Here is a 21,763-nt window from a genome sequence, read left to right as displayed (position 1 = left end):
CGATAACACGCTTAGTGAACAAGAGCTTCTATATGCGTTCCTTGCATTAAGTTCGTGAATTTTCACTTTTATACTAATTAATTGCATCGTACTTTAGTAATTTACTAATTTAGTTTAGTGCGTAGCTTTTGCAACTAGTCGTAATACGTTCATCAATACTAAAATTGTTTCACACTACTCTCTAGGAAGTCCTTTTCTTTTTCTTGGCCCTTAATCAAAGAATTGGGAAAGTTGTAAGAATCTTTTCTCTCTCATTTGCCACCGCCTTAAAAGTTAAAGCTCGAACGCCACTCCATCTCCTTCCTTTCATAAAACCCCCTCCTCCTTCTCTCTACTCTTCTCCACTCGAAACCAGACCCCTGCGCGCACAGAGAGAGAGAGACTCTCCCGCACGCGCACATACCTCTCGGCTCTGTAACCTTCACTTCCACGAAGTGGACGGGAGGATTCCCGATCGCCGATCGGCGGCGATGGAGCCGGAACCCCCGTCGCAGCATCAGCAGCAGCATCCGAAGCGTCAGCACCTGGCGGAGTTCCTGGAGTCGCTCTCCGACGACAGCTGCCGGGCCGATCTCCTGCTCAAGCTTCGCTCCAGTGCTTCGGCCAGGGCGGGGCTCGAGGTTCTGTATTCGGCCCTCAGGCGCGGTGTGGAGCCGATCGGGGATGATCGGAGGTTCAGGCTTCGTTCCTGGACCGATTCGCAGGTTCAAGCTGTCTTCTCCGTCGCCTCCTCCGTCGCCTTCGCTTGTCGATCTCTGTCAGGTACTTTGGGCGGCCTCTGGCCTTTGCTTGTTGGTTTTCTTTGTACTTTTTTTGGGATATGGAGGTTGTGGTCTTGTTGAGACGGAGGCTTCGGGCGCTGATGTGTTGGTGCGTCTTTTGATAGCGGTTAGTGACGGGAAGGGCCTTGTTGTTGGTGTGGAGTTTCCCGAGCGGATTAAGTAGTTCTAATGCGCTGAGCAATGATGAAGTGGTTCTGTTGTTGGGAGCACTCATTTGAGAGAGTGAATTTCGTAGGATTATGTTTTATGTGGCACTTCTTTGAAGTATGTTGAATCAAAGCATCGATGTAATTGTGATTGCTGATGTAGAGTTTGAATGTTCTGGTGTTTTACCTTGATCAGTGGACCATGTGGAGCCAGTTATTGTTGCAGTGGTGCAGCAGTCGCTTGAGTTTGCTGTTTGTTATTTGGAGCATTCAGATATTGAGAGAGAGGATTTTAGTTTGCAGGTACGTGGCTTATTCTCATCAGGACTCCTTATTGCCATCACTCTCATTTCTGTATCTATTTGGGGCACTTTTCGGGATGTTGAGTCAATGCAAAATGAGAAATTGTATATACATCCACATATGAAGTTTTAAGTAACCATCTGTCTGTCTTTATATTTTCTTTTTGCTGATGCTTGCTAATGGATTGCTAGATAGAGTGCAATGCTATAGAAGAATCAATCTAGTTGAACTCCTATCTTTGTAGTCCAAACTGACTGAATTGTCATTGTAGTAGTTTTGTTGTTTGTTAGGACATTTAAGCTTAGAAATTGGCCTTGCCTACGGGTATTTTTGTCTGCATCAATGTATTCTCATGTTGTCTATGAGTTAGTGGGCCAAGTTCGTTGAAGGGACAAAAGATTAGCTGACTGGTGTCAAGTTGTTAAATTAATTCGTCCTAAGTCGAAACCGTTCCACTCTTCTGAATGAACCACATGAGAAGTCGATAGAAGACTTGAAGTTGGGTAAGTCAGGCTATCACTTTTGCCATTTGTTCTGTTTTAGTTTAAATGCTGTTTAGCTATGTGGAGGAGAATACTTCTTTGTTGAAGGATTTGTACACTTTTTAGAGTTGACAATGTTGTTGTAGTTTCTTCCGTGGGAAGAATGTCAGAGTTTCATAAATAGTGCTCCATATGATGGGAATGATGTTCTTGGTTCAAATTTAGACATATGAGAACCGCTATAGTCACTTAGATATACGATCCTTCCATAATTTTACAGATTGGTTCGGTTGGTATCATCTATGACTGATTAAAGAGTACCCCTAGCTTGACAATTTTAAGTATAGTGGATAAGAGGAGATTCTCTTCCAGGAGATTATCCTTGTGAGGTCATCTTTATATCACTTAGTTCGTGATTAAATTTGTAATTTGTTTGGTGGAGCATCATAATTAGGTTGGCTTGTCACATCTCTTCCTTTCTTCTTCCATTATCACGAAGCAAATTTATTCCGCTGATTTATTTATAGTTAGTGAACTCTTCCACTATTGTAATACATTGAGTTAACAAAAGTTGGCAGAATTGGGGATACTGGTGGATGCAATGTTGCTAGTAAGTGGATTAGTTCCTTTTGTTGTTGATACCTTTAAAAAAAACATTTCCTTTAGTCTGCAAAGGATTGAAGACTCGAGGATGGGTAGGTTAACACTTATCCTAATCAGCCTAAAGTAAAACAGTAAATTTCTTGTCTTTCTGATTCCATTATAGTTTATTACTGCTCCTGTGCAATGGCTTGGAGACATTCTCATTCAATTAGTTGAGTGTCTTGCTTTGGATAGGTGCATGATACAAGAGTGTGGGTAAGAGGAGAGAGTTGTGAAAATTTCCCCTCGCTTTGCTTGTAGCATTGAAAATTTTCATACTGTGGTCTCATTGTTATTTGTTTGCCAGAATATTGCATTGCAGCTGTTGGAGATAGCATTGATTGATAGCACGGATAAGATATGTGAAGTTTCTCAACCTTCTTCGGATGATGACACTATCAACTTCTTGTTGGCGGTTGCTGATAATGCAGCTGATATGGAGCTGGACAAGCATGTTAGATGCAACCATCAAGGTATGGTTTTAGTGCACTGGAGTTCAATAATCATGAGAGATTATTTCGCTTAAAATATCATCTATGTGGAGGTAGTAAGATTACTAACTGAAGCAATGTTCTTTGCATGTTGATTGGGAAGGTTGCTGCTCAGGAGAGAAATCGGTGGATCATTTTGTGATGTCATTGTCGCCTGAATTCCTTCAATCTGAACGGCAGATCTTAGGATCGACCTCACCTTATTTTCCCCGAAGTGTGAACAAATTGATGTTGCTGTCTCATCATTGGGCTGTTGCTCACGTACAAAGTATTAAACGGCTCATTTTGCTTTCTAAAAAATTGGTTGAACTTCCGTATGATGAAAAGACAGCAGGTAGCAGCTTTCGCAGAAGAATCTCCTTCAGTTTGAAGATTTTGAAGTTACTCGGAAATTTGGCACAGGATGTCCCGTATATCGACTTTGATTCAGCGTTGTTGGAGGCTTGTGCTTCATATGCTGATATACTACCTAGCTTGTTTAAGCTGAAGTTTGACTTCTTGAGTAGTTGTAATATCATCGAGGGTACTTTTGAGAACCTCATCCTGTCTCTGTTGGAGGAGTTTCTTCATCTTCTCCAAATTATCTTTAGTGATGATAGTACTTTCAGAAACATACAGGCATCCATAGTGGCTTCTGTATTGGATGATTTAGCATCTACTGAATGGAAATACAGCAAATCCGCTACAACTATAAAACCTCCTGTAGCTTACTTCCCTCGAACTGTTGTTTACATGTTAAAGCTCATCAATGATATCAATGGTGAAACATACCAGCCTTTTGGTTGCAAGTGGCCTAGTCAAGAATATGCAGCCGATTCCCCTTCATGTAGTGTTCATGCTGGCAAGATACCTTTGCTCGGGAGGCTCACAGTTGAGGAACGGATGAAATTAATATTTCCTCCGTCTGGTCAGTGGCTGGACGGTTTGATTCGTCTTATCTACTTCTTGTATTCTGAAGGAGCAAAACAAGGGCCCAAAATGGAAAGATCGTTCTCCAGTTGCACAAAAGCTAGTGTTACCTCTGAAGTAGAAAACGCCGCTAACCATGAAGACGAAGCCCTCTTTGGCGATCTTTTCTCTGAGGGCGGTCGCTCTATTGGTTCCACAGAAGGATATGATCAGCTACCTGTTTCCAATAGCGGCGGTTCCAGCATCTGCAATATGCCTGTTCAAGCGGCTTCCGAGCTGTTAAATTTTCTCAAAGTTTCTATTTTTTCTCCTAAGTGCCATTTTTCTGTTTTCGAGGATGCCTGCAGAAAGCTTTGTTGTGAACATATTGACATCTTCCTCTCCATTCTCAACTCCCACTTCTCTAATTCAGAAGATAAGGCTTCTGAAGGCTCTGGCATTTCTCAAGAAGAGAGAAAGATGGGACAGGTTGGGAAACTTTGCTTTACTCTCCTGCAGAACCTTCTGATTGGTCGTGCTTTGTCAGACTTCTTAGAAGTTTACCTTGTCGAGCAAATTTTGAAAGTTGAAAATGGTATGTTTGTTTACAATGGTTGGACGTTGACTTTGATGGCTAATGCACTTCTCAGTAGGGTGGGTTTGTCTGGTAGGCATTTGAGAAACAAGATATATAAGGATTTTGTTGCTTATATTGTCGAGAAGACGGAGAGTATTCAAACAAATTGTCCTGGACTAAGGGAAATCCTTGGAAGTCTTCCATCTACATTTCATCTTGAGATTGTTCTTATGACATTCCATCTATCCACCAAAGAAGAGAAGTCAGCTTTGGCCACATTTCTCATCGCGTCACTTAAAGAGATAGGTGCTTCAACCACAGATTATACCAGCAAGCAGTTATCATGTTGGGCTTTAGTAATTTCTAGGTTGATACTTCTTGTACGTCATATGATCTTCCATCCACATACCTGTCCCGCAACACTGCTGTTAGATCTGAAAACAAAGTTGAGAGATTTTCCCGCTGGGTTATGTCCATCAGATGATGTAAATGATTCTTGGGTGTCAGTTGCTTTGAAGAGTGTAATGTTTTCAGGGGTTGAGGAAGAGCCTTCCATGAGTGGCTTGATCAACCAAATGGTCGATACCATGATGCTTCCTTCTTTTTCTATGGATGATTTGTCTGTTGACTGCTCGTGGATGAGTTGGAGTGAAATTTTTGAATTGTTCTCTTGGATATTGGGACTGTGGAAGGATAAGAAAGCTGTATCAGTTGAAGATTTGGTCATTGAGAGATACATGTTCTTTCTTTGCTGGGATTTGCCCACCAGGAATTCCATGCTGGACAATCTACAACCTCTGTGGCGTAACACAGAAGATCTGGACATATGTGATATGGGAATCTTCTTTCGGTTCAGTCATGTAGTTTTGGGCCGCTGTGATGCTGTTGTTAAGGATATGAAGTTCCCTAGTGTTGTCTCATGTGTGTTGGAGCAATTGCTTGCTTTACCCTTCCCGGATAAGTGTACTGAGATAGACTGGAATTTCTTGAGATGCGGAATGTGGTTGTCGCTGATGCTATCCATACTCATTAGTGGACTTCTGAGACATGGCATGCTTGACGGAGTATCTGGAGTGAATCCATTCTTGACAGATGGCATGTATGAAGGAACTGATTTTGTCACTGCTGCTGAAGTACTGATTAGCCATATGGCTGAGGCTGGCAAATTGCTGCCGCTGATGAGGATGTTGTCTTCATTGTTAGACAGATACATATGTACTCTTCAGAACGCTTTCATTTCTGCCCTAGGTAATGGCCAAGATTGGGATGGCTCATTTTCATCTCTTCTGCTTCTTGTACATTCTGGATTTGATAAGCAAATACAGGATGAGATCCTCATCAAGAGTGGAGTTAATTCAAGCGGGCTAGACTATGTGCTTGAGTTGTTAACAAAGATAGATGCAGTTGCTAATAGAAGTTGTCCAAGGATTGGTTCAAAGGTCCTTCGGGAATTCATGTTACATGGATTTCCTTCCCTTCCTTCTACCTCTGGGGCAGTCTTCCTTTCTTGCATTCTGAACATTAGAGGAATCATCTTTGCTCTGGATGGTTTGCTCAGAGTAAAAGATGGACATCGAAATATTCACCCAGAAAGTGAAACAGTTTGTCATATTCTTGATTCAGTTATGATTATAAACTTCAACCGGATGTTTGATTGGCTTCATGGGAAATGTGAAGCTATTTTCAACAGCTTGAGTGTAGGGGTGAACGTGTTTGACTATTCAAGCCTATATCTAATGAGGCAAGTGGAAGAGTTTTTGGGTAATATTAGCAAGAGTGTAGTGGGAGACAGCAGCATCCTTGAAAGGGTAATTGACAGATTTGTCGACATCTTGGATAGCATGAGGAAAGACCCTGGGAAATCTTCTACTTTGAAGCTTTATCTCGGAATTGAGGTTGTTACGGCAGAGACTGAACCTCATGGATTGCAACATGGTGATTTGATGATTTTGATCAATGCTTTGGATTCCTGCTACTCTGAATCTGTAAATGTGAAAGTTTTGAATTTCGCAATTGATGTCTTGTCAGGAGAGCTCTGCTCTGATCTCTTCAAACAAAAACTACAGCAGAAGTTCCTTCTTATGGATTTACCTTGCCTGTCTAAATGGCTGGAGACAAGACTTTTGGGTTGCGTGACAGAAGTGGCCGATGGTGTCCATAGTGCAAAAGAAAGTTTGGGCTCTCTTAGAGATTCAACCATGAATTTCATCTTCTGTCTTACATCCTTCTCTAGCGAATCATTATGTAGGGACCTGCATGATCATTTCTTTGAAGCCCTGCTGGCGTCACTTGATGCTGCATTTTTGGTATTTGATGTTCATGTAGCCAGATCCTACTATCAATTTGTTGTTCAATTTGCACGAGATGATTCTTCAGTTAAGTTGCTTTTGGAGAAGACCATACTGCTGATGGAGAAGCTGCCTCGAGATGGGCATCTGATTTCAGGGCTCAAGTTTGTTATTGGCTTCCTTGCAACTGTCTTGAAAGATTGCGGGACCTATAAGGCCACACTAGATAAGTCGTCCGGAAAGTCTGCTGGAGCTAGTCTTAATGTGGGTAATATAGCTGCTAAGCAGGTTGGATCAAGGAGAAATTCTGACGCATTGCTGCTGGCTGGCCAAGAAAGTGGATCCTCAACATTTGAATGTGATGCAACCTCTGTGGATGAGGATGAGGATGATGGAACATCTGACGGTGAGGTGGGCAGCATGGATAAGGATGAGGAAGAGGACAGCAACAGTGAAAGGGCACTCGCTTCTAAAGTTTGTACTTTCACATCCAGTGGCAGCAATTTCATGGAACAACACTGGTACTTCTGTTATACTTGTGATCTGATAGTTCAAAAGGGCTGTTGTTCTGTATGTGCAAAAGTTTGTCACCGAGGTCATCGTGTTGTGTATTCTCGCTTAAGTCGTTTTTTTTGCGACTGTGGAGCTGGTGGAGTCATAGGTAGCAATTGCCAGTGCTTGAAACCTCGGAAATTCACTGGTAGCAGCAACGGACCTGTTAGTCGTTCGAGTAATCTGCAATCATTGTTGCCCTTATCAGAAGATGGAAATCAAATGCCAGATAGTGACACGGACCTTGATGAAGATCTCAGTGTGGAGGCAGATAATTCACTCAGCTTATCTATCCCAAGAGACATCTGTGATTCGATTCCTCAGGTTCTTAAAGAACTTGATGTTGAGGCTAGGGTCCTTGAGATTTGCACTTCATTACTGCCGTGTATAGTTAGCAAAAGAGAGACTAATGTTTCAAAAGAAAAGAAAATTATTCTAGGAGAAGACAAGGTGATATCTTATGGGGCTGATCTCTTGCATTTGAAGAAGGCATATAAAAGCGGTTCGCTCGATCTAAAGATAAAGGCGGAATACTCGAACACAAAGGAGCTTAAATCCCATCTATCTAGTGGTTCTCTTGTCAAGTCTTTGCTGAGTGTCAGTGTTCGTGGTCGACTTGCTGTTGGTGAGGGGGATAAGGTTGCTATATTTGACGTTGGGCAGTTAATTGGACAAGCCACTGTTGTTCCAGTTACGGCTGACAAGTCCAATGTGAAGCCTCTATCGAAGAATGTTGTCCGCTTTGAAATAGTACAGCTTGCTTTTAACCCTTCAGCTGAGAACTATCTCGCTGTGGCAGGCTATGAAGATTGCCAGGTCCTCACTATGAATTCTCGCGGAGAAGTCACTGATCGTCTTGCGATAGAACTTGCTCTTCAAGGTTCATATATTAGGCGAGTAGAGTGGGTTCCAGGTTCACAAGTTCAGCTACTGGTGGTTACCAACAGATTTGTCAAAATCTACGATCTCTCCCAGGATTACTTTAGTCCCATTCATTACTTCATGCTGCCTGATGACACAATCATGGATGCAGCACTTTTTGTGACTTCCCATAGAAGGATGTTTCTCCTTGTACTTTCAGAAAAGGGAAATGTATTCAGATTAGAACTATCTGGAGAAGACAATGTTGGCGCAAAGCCATTGAAAGAAATTATTCGGATACAGGATAAAGAGATTCTTGCTAAGGGCTCATCTTTATACTTTTCGTCCACTCACAAGTTGCTCTTTTTGTCCTACCAGGATGGGACCTCTTTGGTCTGCCAATTAAGCGCTGACGCTACGTCACTAATTGAGGTATCTTCTGTGTACGAAGAAGAACAGGATGGGAAGCTCCGGTCTGCTGGGCTGCATCACTGGAAAGAGTTACTGGTTGGGAGTGGATTGTTTGCATGCATCTCAAGCCTGAAATCCAATTGTGGACTCGCTGTATCCTTTGGTGCACATGAGTTAACTGCTCAGACAATTCGTCATGCTTTGGGTTCATCCGCACCTTTAGTTGGCATTACTGCTTACAAGCCTTTGTCCAAAGACAAGATCCACTGTCTTGCATTGCATGATGATGGTAGTCTTCAGATATACTGCTATGCTTCTGGAGGAACTGATGTCAGTGCAAATGCTACATCGGAGAAAGTGAAGAAGCTGGGTTATGGCATTCTCAGCAATAGAATTTATGCAGGGACGAACCCGGAATTTCCCCTTGAGTTTTTTGAGAAAACAGTCTGCATCACAGCTGATGTTAAGCTTGGTGGGGATGCTATACGAAACGCTGATTCTGATGGAGCCAGACAGAGCTTGGCATCTGAGGAGGGGTTTCTGGAGAGCCCAAGCCCTTCAGGATTTAAGGTACTTTTTGAGAGCTTATGAACTGTCATTTCTATGTGTTGGTGATTGCTCTCTCTCTCTCTCTCTCTCTCTCTCTCTCTCTCTCTCTCTCTCTCTCTATTAATATACAATTTTCTTCTTTGCTTTTATAACTTATCATGTCTAGAAGTGTTAAACATGACAATACAATCTTCATGCAACATTGAGCTAAATATTGCAATCTTGAACTGGTGAAAAGATATGTATTCAGTTGTAAATTTATCGATGCAGGTATATCCGTTTTTGTTATTTTCCCCCATTTTGAGTGGCGCTTTTTCTCTTAATCGTGCTAAGCAATCAAAATGTTAGGTTTAAATGTGGTTAAATGACTGGTGAGGAAGTCTTGACCAGATTAGCTAGATAAGAGCAAGGCAATGTAGGGGCATTATGTTCACCTTCAGACCTTGATCTATTTAATTTTTGAAAAAAAAAGGACAAGGAGTCTGACTAGGTAGACATACATAACAGTTATGTCTCTGGAGCAACGTTAATAGAATAGGCTTTAGTTTCTCAACAAGACTTTACATATTCATTATCATGATCCTCCCTATATGTGCTCCTCTCCACAGTTTGTTTGTCCAGCGAGATGATTTTATTCATGCATGATGCATTTTCTTTTATATTTCACGAAGTAGCTCTTACATCTTTCCTTGATCGTCTTTTGTTCAATGCATCTAGGTATCTGTCTCCAATTCAAATCCAGATGTTGTCATGGTTGGCTTCCGTGTGCACGTGGGTAACACATCTCCGAATCATATCCCTATGAACCTCAGCATTTTCCAGAGGGTGATAAAGTTAGATGAGGGCATGAGGTCTTGGTATGACGTACCATTTACAGTTGCTGAATCACTTCTAGCTGATGAGGAATTTGTGATCACTGTTGGGCCAACCTTTAATGGCTCTACACTGCCCAGGATTGACTCCCTTGAGGTCTATGGGCGTTCTAAAGATGAATTTGGGTGGAAGGAGAAAGTGGATCAACTGTTGGATATGGAGTCTCAAGTGCCTGGCAGCAAGTCTTTGCTTGGTGGGAGAGGGAGAAAGTACAGGGCGATGCAGTCGGCTTCTCTTGAGGAGCAAGTTTTGGCAGATAGTCTGAAGCTTCTATCAAGGTTCTATTCGATTTACAGGGGCCAAGATTGCCCAAAAGTTGAAGACTTGAGACTGGAGCTTAACAACTTCAAATGCAAGCAGTTATTAGAAACAGTATTTGAAAGTGACAAAGAGCCTCTATTGCAGGATGCTGCTTGCCGTGTCTTGCGGGCTTTGTTCCCGAAAAAGGAGGTGTACTACCAAGTAATGATCTGATGCCTCCTTTGATTTGGCTTGAATTTTTTTGGGCTGCTTTCCCTGCCTCTGCAAGATTCTGTTAAAAGCTCTTAGCCCTGTAACTTGGTTTTTATCAGGTCAAGGACATTATGCGCCTTCTTGGAGTGGTCAAATCAGTTGCTGTTCTTTCTTCAAGGCTTGGTGTTGGGGGTGCAACTGCAGGGTGGATTATTGAAGAATTTATAGCTCACATGCAAGCTGTCTCTAAGATTGCATTGCAGCGTCGTTCAAATTTGGCTACTTTTCTGGATATGAATGGTTTGTATTAGTTATCAGCTGCTGTTATTATTTCTTTCTCCGTTCCGAATGGGAGAGTCATTCAGTTGTTTTACCATGTGTGTGATGGATGGGTTACCTAAGAGATGAACTGGAAATTTCAAATGATGCCCAAATTCTTGGGTTTGGGATATGAAGGGTAGATGATGATTTTTTAGGTATTCAGGTGAATTGTCCTAATTATATACATTGCTCTAACAAATAGTGGACACGGCTATAGGATTTCCCAAGCTCCTTCCGTTAATAATTGGGCCGTACTAATGATCTTGTGATGCATCTAACCATTTATATAGCATGGTCATAAGATGATTTATGCTCCTATTCTGTTTTGGTAGTTGATTGTTGTGGCTTGTCCATTACAAACTTGGCGGTATGGGGTTTTGTTGTGATTAATGACATGGTTAATTTTTGACTGTACATCTGTTTTACTATAAAAGGCACCTTCTTTTGGTATTCTATATCTGTATATTTTCTATAGCTTTGTCAGGCATATTTCCTTAATTTCTTACCCTTGTTTTACGTAGGCTCAGAAGTGGTAGATGGGCTCATGCAAGTTCTGTGGGGAATTTTGGAGCTGGAGCAGCCTGATACACAAACAATGAACAACATTGTGATTTTATCTGTTGAACTTATTTTTTGTTATGCCGAATGCCTGACTTTACATGGAAAGGAGACGGGAACATGTTCTGTTGCACCTGCTGTAGTTCTATTGAAGCAACTCTTATTCTCCTCCAATGAGGCTGTTCAAACTGCCAGCAGGTACTAAGTTAACTGTCTTGGTGATATAGTCTCTGCTTGTCGCTCCTTTCCTTATTCTTTTTCTTTGCGCAGCTTGGCTATATCTTCAAGATTACTTCAGGTTCCATTTCCAAAACAAAGTCTACTTACTACTGATGATGCTATGGAGACTTCTGCTTCTGGTGCTGTACTGCCTGCATCAACGGTTGCAAATAATCAAGTGACAATTGAAGAAGATTCCATTACATCATCTGTGCAGTACTGTTGTGACGGTTGCTCTACAGTGCCAATATTGAGGCGTAGGTGGCATTGCACCATCTGTCCTGACTTTGACCTATGCGAAGCATGTCATGAAGTATTAGCTGCGGACCAGCTTCCTCCTCCGCACTCTACAGATCATCCCATGACTGCAATTCCTATTGAAGCGGAATCATTAGGAACACATGCTAATGAAATTCAATACTCTGCAGATGATGTTGGTGAATCCAAATCGTTGCCTGCCACAGCAAATGTCAGCACGCAGAATTCTGCTCCTCCTATTCACATCTTGGAACCCAATGATTCTGAAGAATTTTCTTCAGCCAGTGACTCTGTTTCAATCTCTGCATCAAAAAGGGAGATGAACTCATTGCTTATATCAGAGCTTCTTGAACAGTTGAAAGGGTGGATGGAGACAACATCAGGGATTCGGGCTATACCTGTAATGCAGCTTTTCTATAGATTATCATCTGCTGTCAATGGACCTTTGATAGGCAGCACAAATCCTGAGAGTTTGAACTTAGAGAAACTAATCAATTGGTTTCTTAATGAAATTAATCTGAACAGACCTTTTGAAGCTAGAACCCGTTCTTCTTTTGGGGAAGTAACCGTCCTTGTCTTTATGTTCTTCACATTGATGCTTCGTAATTGGCACCAGCCTGGCAGCACTTCTTCTGTCCGCAACCAGAGTGAAGCTGCTGATGCAAATGACAGAATTACATCAGTTGGTGCCCAGTCTTCCTTGGATGATCATGAGAAAACTGATTTTGCGTCGCAGTTGCTCCAAGCTTGTAATTCTTTGAGGCAGCAATCATTGGTCAATTATCTGATGGATATTTTACAGCAGCTAGTGCAAGTTTTTAAGTCTCAAACCCTGAATTTAGAGGCTTCTCATTCTACAAGCCCTGGTTCTGGCTGTGGTGCTCTCCTGTCTGTTCGAAGAGATATGCCTGCTGGAAATTTCTCTCCTTTCTTTTCAGACTCATATGTGAAGTCCCATCACAGGGATATATTTGTGGACTATCACAGGTTGCTGTTAGAGAATGCTTTTCGTCTCGTGTACACTTTGGTTCGACCAGAAAAGCATGATAAGGGTGGGGATAAAGAGAGAGTGTGTGTAATATCTAGTGTTAAGGATTTAAAGCTAGATGGATATCAAGATGTTCTCTGCAGTTATATCAACAATCCAGAGACTGCATTTGTGAGGAGATATGCAAGGAGGCTTTTCCTTCATATATGTGGAAGCAAAACTCAGTATTACAGCATTCGGGATGCTTGGCAGTTCTCAAATGAGTTGAAGAAGCTTTACAAGCATGTGGACAAGTCCGGCGGCTTTCAGAACTCTGTCTCATATGAGAGGAGTGTTAAGGTGATCAAATGCTTGACAACTATATCTGAAGTGGCAGCTTCACGGCCTCGAAATTGGCAAAAATATTGCTCAAGGCATGCAGATGTTTTGCCTTTCCTCATTGACTCAGTATTTCAATTTGGTGAAGAGTCTGTCATTCAGACTCTAAAGCTGATAAATTTGGCCTTCTACTTTGGAAAGGACATGAATCACTCCTCACAGAAAGCTGAGACAGGAGATGCAGGAATAAATTTAACCAAATCTGGTTCACAGTTTGTGGAAACTAAAAAGAAGAAGAAGGCTGATGATGGAAATGACCCTGGTTCAGAAAAGTCTTACATGGATATGGAGGCAGCTGTAGATATATTCACTAACAAGGGTGGCGAGGTTTTGACACAGTTTATCGATTGCTTTCTATTGGAGTGGAATTCAAGTTCTGTGCGTTCAGAGGCAAAGTGTGTTCTTCATGGAATCTGGCATCACGGTAAACTGTCATTGAAAGAAACCTTGTTGATGTCTCTATTACAAAAAGTGAAGCGCCTCCCTATGTATGGTCAAAATATCACTGAGTATACGCAACTTGTTACAATGTTGCTGGGAAGGGCCCCTGATGCCAGTTTAAAGCAGTACTCTCAGGAACTTGTGGACCGATGCTTGACGGTTGATGTGATTAGATGCATCTTTGAAACACTTCACTCGCAAAATGAACTTTTGGCTAATCATCCAAATTCACGCATATACAACACGTTGAGTGGTCTAGTTGAATTCGAGGGTTACTATCTTGAGAGTGAACCTTGTGTTGCTTGCAGCTCTCCCGAGGTACCTTATAGCAGGATGAAGCTTGAAACCTTGAAATCTGAAACAAAGTTCACTGATAACCGCATCATAGTGAAGTGCACTGGGAGCTATACCATTCAGACTGTTAGCATGAATGTTCATGATGCACGTAAATCCAAATCGGTGAAAGTTTTGAATCTGTATTACAACAACCGACCTGTGGCTGATTTGTCGGAGTTAAAAAATAATTGGGCTTTATGGAAGCGTGCAAAAAGTTGTCATCTCACTTTCAATCAAACTGAACTTAAGGTGGAATTTCCGGTTCCAATAACTGCATGCAATTTCATGATTGAGCTGGATTCCTTCTATGAAAATCTTCAAGCTTTGTCCCTTGAACCATTGCAATGCCCACGTTGCAGTCGACCTGTGACAGATAAGCACGGGATTTGCAGCAATTGCCATGAAAATGCTTATCAGTGCAGGCAGTGCCGCAACATAAACTATGAAAATCTGGATTCTTTTCTATGCAATGAATGTGGGTATAGCAAGTATGGTCGATTTGAATTTAATTTTTTGGCAAAACCAAGTTTTACTTTTGATGAGATGGAGAATGATGAAGATATGAAGAGAGGGTTGGCAGCTATTGAATCTGAATCAGAAAATGCACACAGGAGATATCAACAGCTTTTGGGGTTCAAGAAGCCGTTGATGAAGATCGTATCAAGCATTGGTGAGAATGAAATGGACTCTCAGCAGAAGGATTCTGTCCAGCAAATGATGGTGTCTTTGCCTGGACCATCTTGCAAAATAAATAGAAAGATTGCTCTTCTTGGTGTTCTATATGGTGAGAAGTGCAAAGCTGCTTTTGATTCTGTTAGCAAAAGCGTTCAGACGCTGCAGGGGCTGCGTCGAGTTTTGATGAATTACTTGCATCAGAAACATTCAGATAGTTCCACACCTGCATCCAGATTTGTTGTCTCCAGGTCACCGGGTAATTGTTATGGTTGTGCAACGACTTTTGTGACTCAGTGTCTTGAGATTCTGCATGTGCTTTCGAAGCAGCCTGCTGCTAAAAAGCAGCTTGTTGCTGCCGGTGTCTTAGCTGAGTTGTTTGAGAACAACATTCATCAAGGTCCAAAAGCATCTCGTATTCAAGCTAGGTCTGTCCTGTGTGCTTTTTCAGAGGGTGATATGAATGCAGTCTCTGAACTAAACAGTTTGATACATAAGAAAGTCATGTACTGTCTAGAACACCATCGCTCTATAGACATTGCACTTGCCACTCGCGAAGAATTGTTCTTGCTCTCTGAAGTGTGCTCGCTGACAGATGAATTTTGGGAGTCAAGATTGCGTGTGGTGTTTCAGCTATTATTTTCTTCCATTAAGTTGGGAGCAAAGCATCCTTCGATTTCAGAGCATGTTATTCTTCCCTGTTTGAAGATTGTTTCCCAGGCATGCACTCCTCCAAAATCTAATGCCGCTGACAAGGAGCAAACTCTGGCAAAATCAACTTGTCTGAGGGATGAGAATAAGTCAAGTGTGTCTGGTTCATCAGCTGGGGCCATGAATGGGAGCAAGTTGGTGACCGAGACTTCGGAAAGGAATTCAGATTCTTCAGACAAAATTCCGGATATTCAGTTGGTAAGCTATGCAGAGTGGGAGAGGGGAGCATCGTATCTTGACTTTGTAAGGAGGCAGTATAAAGTGTCTCAAGCAGTTAAGATTGCTGGTCAGAGATCACGAACACAGAGACAGGACTACTTGGCTCTAAAATATGTTCTTAGGTGGAAGCGACGTGTCCACAGGACATCTAAAGGCGACTTTTCAACGTTCGAGCTTGGATCATGGGTCGAAGAACTTATTTTAAGTGCTTGCTCTCAGTCTATCAGGTCAGAGATGTGCACTCTCATCAGTCTTCTCTCTGCCCAGAGTCCATCAAGACGTTGTCGTTTGTTGAACTTGCTGATGGGCATGTTGCCTGCCACTCTGCCTGCTGGTGAAAGTGCTGCCGAATATTTTGAGTTGCTGTTTAAGATGATCGATGTGGAAGATGCTCGACTTTTCTTGACTGCCCGAGGATGTCTAGCTACAATCTGTACACTGATTAGACAGGAAGTGGGCAATGTTGAATCATTAGAGACGAGCCTGCATATTGACATTTCACAGGGATTTATTGTGCATAAGCTTGTGGAGCTTCTCGGCAAATTCTTAGAGGTTCCTAATATTAGGGCTAGGTACAGCTTCTGCTTTTAAATTTGTTCCTGGTAACCTGTTTCTTCATGGTCCATACTAACCTATGACATTGATGCTAGGTTCATGCGGGGCGATCTGTTGTCTGAGGTTCTTGAGGCTTTGATTGTCATCCGCCGCTTAATAGTGCAGAAGACGAAGTTAATAAGTGACTGCAATCGACTGCTGAAAGATCTTTTGAACAGCCTTCTGCTTGAAAGCAGTGAAAATAAACGGCAGTTTATCCGGGCATGTATATGTGGCCTGCAAAAGCATCGAGAGGAGAGAGAAGGGCAAACCAATTTGGTATGGTGAAACTTCATATTTCATAATGTCAGTACTTGCTTGTTTTCTGTTAGTAGTTTCAGACAACAATTGTTCTGTACTAGGGCATAATGATTGTGGTTCTTATGTAGCACCTCAAGGAATCCTCCGTGTTACCTCTTCATACTCTAGCTTCTTTCTTTCTTTCCTTTTTTTTTTTGGGTTTTTTTTTGGGCGAGGTTGTTGTACCCTCATTGCAAAATTCCTAGCGTTTGTGTGGTACAACACTTTAATATAGAGATACGACAAGATGAACTTGGGTATGACTTCATACGATGAGGGATCGGTTCCTTGGGGGACCAGTAGAGGGCCCTTAATGATAGCATGTGACTAGAGGCTATAGTTTACGTTATATGATTCAATGATTACCACCTCTCTCTCTCTTTCTATATATATAAGGTGGGAGCAGGGGTGGGGCCAGTGCATGTGTGCATTTGCTCTTCTTTGATCGTTGAATTGACATCGAGTTGAACAACATGCAGTTTGTCCTGGAGCAACTGTGCAATCTTATCTGCCCGTCAAAACCAGATTCTGTGAATTTGTTGGTTTTGAACAAAGCGCATACACAGGAGGAGTTTATTAGGGGATCAATGACTAAGAATCCGTATTCAAGTTCTGAGATTGGTCCTCTGATGCGCGATGTTAAAAACAAAATTTGTCACGAGTTGGATCTTGTTAGTCTTCTTGATGATGACTTCAGCATGGAATTGCTAGTAGCGGGAAATATAATATCACTTGATTTGAGCATTGCTCAAGTATATGAGCAAGTATGGAAGAAGTCCAGTAGTCAGTCCTCAAACACCATTTCAACCACCACTTTGTTATCTTCTGGCACTGCAGCTTCCGGAAGAGATTGCCCACCAATGAATGTGACATATCGCCTTCAGGTTTGTGTCTAATACCCCAATAATTGGATAGGTTGTTGTCCCTGGTGAATCTATGCTCTGTGTTGATCGAGTACAATAATATGGTTGACCATTTTACAGGGATTAGATGGAGAAGCAACAGAGCCTATGATAAAAGAATTGGAAGAAGATAGAGAGGAATTTCAAGATCCAGAAGTTGAGTTTGCAATAGCAGGTGCTGTGCGTGAGTGTGGTGGGCTGGAAGTTATTTTGGACATGATCCAGGTAAATTTTTTCTGCAACAGCAAGTCATGTACTGCAATATCTTCTATTTCCTGTTTCCAGAGACGTCTTTGTGCGGAATCTGCGAAGTGTCGATATGTGTTTATGGATTGGCAATTTTTCTCAAAATAAAAACTTTTCTTTCTGTGGATATGTACACAGTGTTATTTAGATTCTCTGGACATCTGCTGATAATAGTGTGCATTCTGATTTTGGATTTTGCTCTATTCATTTCATATTCCAGAACTGGGCTCTGGACATAGAAACATTGGTTTTTTGTTAGTTTACAGACATTTCTCTCATTTTCCTGTCGTTGATTATTGGGCTTATAATTGTCGCGTGCAGCGATTACGAGATGATTTCAAGTCCAACCAAGAGCAGTTAGTAGCAGTACTTAACCTCCTGATGCATTGTTGCAAAATAAGAGAGAACAGACGGGCTTTATTGAGGTTGGGAGCTCTGGGTCTACTTCTTGAAACAGCGAGGAGAGCTTTTTCTGTGGATGCCATGGAGCCAGCCGAAGGCATTCTTCTGATTGTTGAGAGCTTGACTTTGGAAGCAAATGAAAGTGATGATATTAGCATCAAAGGAAGTGTTCTTACTGTTAATAGTGAAGCAACTGGTGTGGGTGAACAGGCGAAAAAGATAGTTCTTATGTTCCTGGAAAGGCTGTGCCATCCTGTGGGCAAAAAATCAAACAAACAACAAAGGAATGCAGAGATGGTTGCAAGGATCTTGCCCTATTTGACGTATGGTGAACCTGCTGCTATGGAAGCCCTTGTTCAGCATTTCAATCCGTTCTTGCAAGATTGGCACGACTTCGACAGGCTGCAGGAACTCCATGAAGACAATTCAAAGGATGAGATGATTGCTCCGAAAGCCACAAAACAAAGGCTCACCGTAGAAAACTTTGTTCGAGTATCAGAGTCACTGAAGACAAGTTCCTGTGGGGAGAGACTGAAGGACATGATCCTTGAGAAGGGCATAATTGGTGCTGCAGTTGAACATTTGAGGAGAACGTTTCCCTTTGCTGGACAAGCTGGTTTCAAATCCAGCGCTGAATGGGCATCTTCGTTAAAACTGCCATCTGTCCCCCTCATATTGTCCATGCTCACGGGATTGTCAACGGGGCATCTGCCTACACAGAGATGCATTGATGAAGGAGGGATCTTGCCTTTGCTTCATGCCCTGGAAAGGGTCCCAGGAGAAAATGAAATTGGAGCTAGGGCTGAAAACTTGTTAGACACACTGTCTGATAAATATGGTAGTGGAGATGGATTTCTTGAAGAGAAGGTGTGTCAGCTGCGGCATGCCACTGAAGATGAAAGGAGACGCCTAGCTTTGAGGAAGAGAGAGGAAATGCTCCAGGTATTACTTTTATTTCTTTGATACAGCAGACGGATGATTTTGCTGATATTCTGCTAATGCTTATGAGCCAAACTCTGTTGCTGCCACTGGTTAATGTGCTTGGAAGTGGCACCACTTCCCCTCTCTTACGTGGGAAGAGCTGATAATAAGAACGCAAAAGTTTGTCTACAAAGCCCAAAAACATGGATTTGCTGAACATGATGAGCAATTAAAGAATTGCAAGTGCAAAAACTCTCCTTCTTTCACCCATATCGAGAAATTCAAGTAATTATAGTATGTGTTTTATTTCCGAGACTCTGTTCGTCCCTAACATCTTTTTCTCCCTCTGTTTACTGTTGTAGGGACTTGGTATGAGACAAGAACTTGCTTCTGATGGTGGGGAACGAATTGTTGTGGCGCAGCCTGTTCTTGAAGGTTTGGAGGATGTAGAGGAAGAGGAGGATGGGTTGGCATGCATGGTATGCCGGGAAGGATATGGTTTGAGGCCGAATGACATCCTGGGTGTCTATTCTTACAGCAAACGAGTGAATCTTGGTGTCGGTTCTTCAGGAAGTGCTCGTGGGGATTGTGTTTATACAACCGTTAGTTCATTTAATGTCATTCATTTCCAATGCCATCAGGAGGCCAAAAGAGCCGACGCTGCTCTCAAGAATCCTAAGAAAGAGTGGGAAGGTGCTACCCTTAGAAACAACGAATCTCTCTGCAATTCTTTATTCCCACTTAGAGGTCCGTGTGTTCCATTGCCTCAATATGTCCGGTATGTCGATCATTACTGGGACAATCTCAACTCTCTGGGACGTGCTGATGGGAATCGTCTTCGACTAATTACCTACGATATTGTTCTGGTACTTTTCGATATTCCTAACTTCGGTATTTTTATTTTATTTGACCATGTTCCTTCTCATAATGATAAATGCCCAATTGTATGTCATGCCTATCCTGAATTATATTGGAGTGGGCGAGCTCTGAATTTCTGCATGTTGGATGTCATTTTGTAAGTGGAAATCAACATATCATGCTTTGCCCACTCTGCAGATGCTAGCTCGATTTGCGACTGGGGCTTCTTTTAGTGCTGACAGCCGAGGTGGCGGAAGGGAAAGCAACTCCCGGTTCTTGCCTTTTATGATCCAAATGGCCCGTCACCTTCTTGATGAAGGGAGCTCTTCGCAGTGTCATACGATGGCAAAGGCAGTGTCCACGTACCTGTCATCATCCGCAGCAGAGTCCAGACCCTCCACTCCTCCTGGAGTGCATACCTCTGGAGGAACTGAAGATACCGTCCAATTTATGATGGTGACATCTCTTCTATCTGAGTCTTACAAGTCCTGGTCCCAACACCGCCGCGCCTTCTTGCAACGTGGAATATATCATGCCTACATGCAGCGGACTCATGGGAGACAGTCGCGTGCATCGCCCGACGTGATCACTGCAGCTGCTGGAGCAGATACAGGGTGTTGCAGCGGGACTGCGGGAACTGGGGGAGTCAACGAGCTGTTCTCCACAATCCAACCGATGCTCGTCTACACTGGTCTGATCGAACAGCTGCAACACTTCTGCAAAGTCAAGAGGCCGGCCCAAGCAGGACCAGCTCGAGCCGAAGGCACCTCATCCCCTTTGGGAGAGGAGAGCATCGAGAGCTGGGAAAGCGTGATGATGGAGAGGCTGTTGAATGCGAAGGAGATGATGGGATTCTCCAAGGAGCTCCTCTCGTGGCTCGATGACATGAACTCTGCCTACGATCTGCAGGAGGCGTTCGACGTGATGGGTGTTCTGGCTGACGTATTGTCAAGTGGATTCACACAGTGCGAGGAGTTTGTTCAAGCGGCAATCGACGCGGGCAAAAGCTGAGACGGCATTCTAGAGTATCCAGTATTGTATCTTTATGTACAGCGTATTGCGATTGTGCTTCCCAATGTATGTTGTACACCATTTCACAGAACTCCCCTAGTCATCCAATCATTACACCTCCAATGGAAGTGGCTTGACGAGAACGCTTCAAATCTTCACACGGTAGGCATCGTGAGATTTTTTGGGCCCAAGTTTTTGTGATTTCTCTCGATCCACTCGTATGTAGAACCCACGTCGGCGTTACTGTTCCTCGTTCGCTGCAGGGCCTCAGCTAATTAACTTGGACCACATCTCTCTGTCCAATACAATATTTACACAAATCGTTGCTGGGCCTGTCATGTCCTCTTTCAACTCATCTATAAAGAAATAAGCAACAACGTGGTTGATGGAATATTCTTCGAGCGGACATTCAGGTATACCATGTTACTCATCAATTTCATATTCTACTAATGATACTTGATCAGACATGCCATTCCCTATCTATACACGAATGATTTAGAAAAAGAATTTCTAAAAATAATCAGCTGCATTGTAAGTTGATGGTAATGAAAAAGTTTTTCATCAACAAATGATTTCTAGTCATGCGGGGTGATCATTCTTCAAATTATATATCATTCATCTTTTGCGAAACAAACGAATTTATGAGAGCTTATAGACAACCGCTCTTAAGAGGACAATAATTTGATAAGTTTATTAACCATCGTAATTGGATAATATGCATCTATAGTGGGACTTTGTTGACGAGGTTCATTAGAGTATTAACGGGTCCGGTCTTTAGTGCAACCGACAGCACCGACCCCGCGCAAATTCAACATCCTCCACCATTTATATGACCTGTCCAATTCCGAATAATTCCCCCTTTGTCTCACTTGTTCTTTTCACTCCGGTTCGGTCCCAAGCTTTCATCTTGCTAGACTTAGGCTAATCCCTCTCTAATCAAAGCGAAGGCATCCAAGATTCTAGAAAATACTAACGTTCTCGATGCCCATGAAAAGACCAAACATGTGTCATAGCTTGTTCAAGAGTTTGTTCTTGTACATAAAGTCGTGACATTCGAGATCGTAATCGATCCCGAAAGAAGATTATTATCTTTTATATACCAACGAAGAGTGCAAGTGTGTTTCGATGAT

General features: G+C 42.5%; 1 protein-coding gene across 1 annotated transcript; it reads left to right on the top strand.

The window, feature by feature from the left end:
• The first annotated feature begins 340 nt into the window (after positions 1-340).
• LOC115753396 (auxin transport protein BIG) lies at positions 341-20,776 on the top strand. The gene is made up of 14 exons (XM_030691987.2): positions 341-762; positions 1,125-1,231; positions 2,663-2,828; positions 2,950-8,993; positions 9,690-10,307; positions 10,418-10,598; positions 11,141-11,375; positions 11,448-15,971; positions 16,050-16,272; positions 16,773-17,177; positions 17,277-17,420; positions 17,763-18,785; positions 19,127-19,630; positions 19,821-20,776. Exons 1-14 carry the CDS (start codon positions 471-473, stop codon positions 20,631-20,633), a joined length of 15,279 nt encoding a protein of 5,092 aa, XP_030547847.1. The 5' UTR covers positions 341-470; the 3' UTR covers positions 20,634-20,776.
• Positions 20,777-21,763: the final 987 nt, after the last annotated feature.

Source organism: Rhodamnia argentea, chromosome 11, assembly GCF_020921035.1.
Source record: "Rhodamnia argentea isolate NSW1041297 chromosome 11, ASM2092103v1, whole genome shotgun sequence".
NCBI classification, from domain to species: domain Eukaryota; kingdom Viridiplantae; phylum Streptophyta; class Magnoliopsida; order Myrtales; family Myrtaceae; genus Rhodamnia; species Rhodamnia argentea.
The sequence above is the reverse complement of the archived record's forward strand: the minus strand, read 5'-3'. Positions and strand labels throughout refer to the sequence as shown.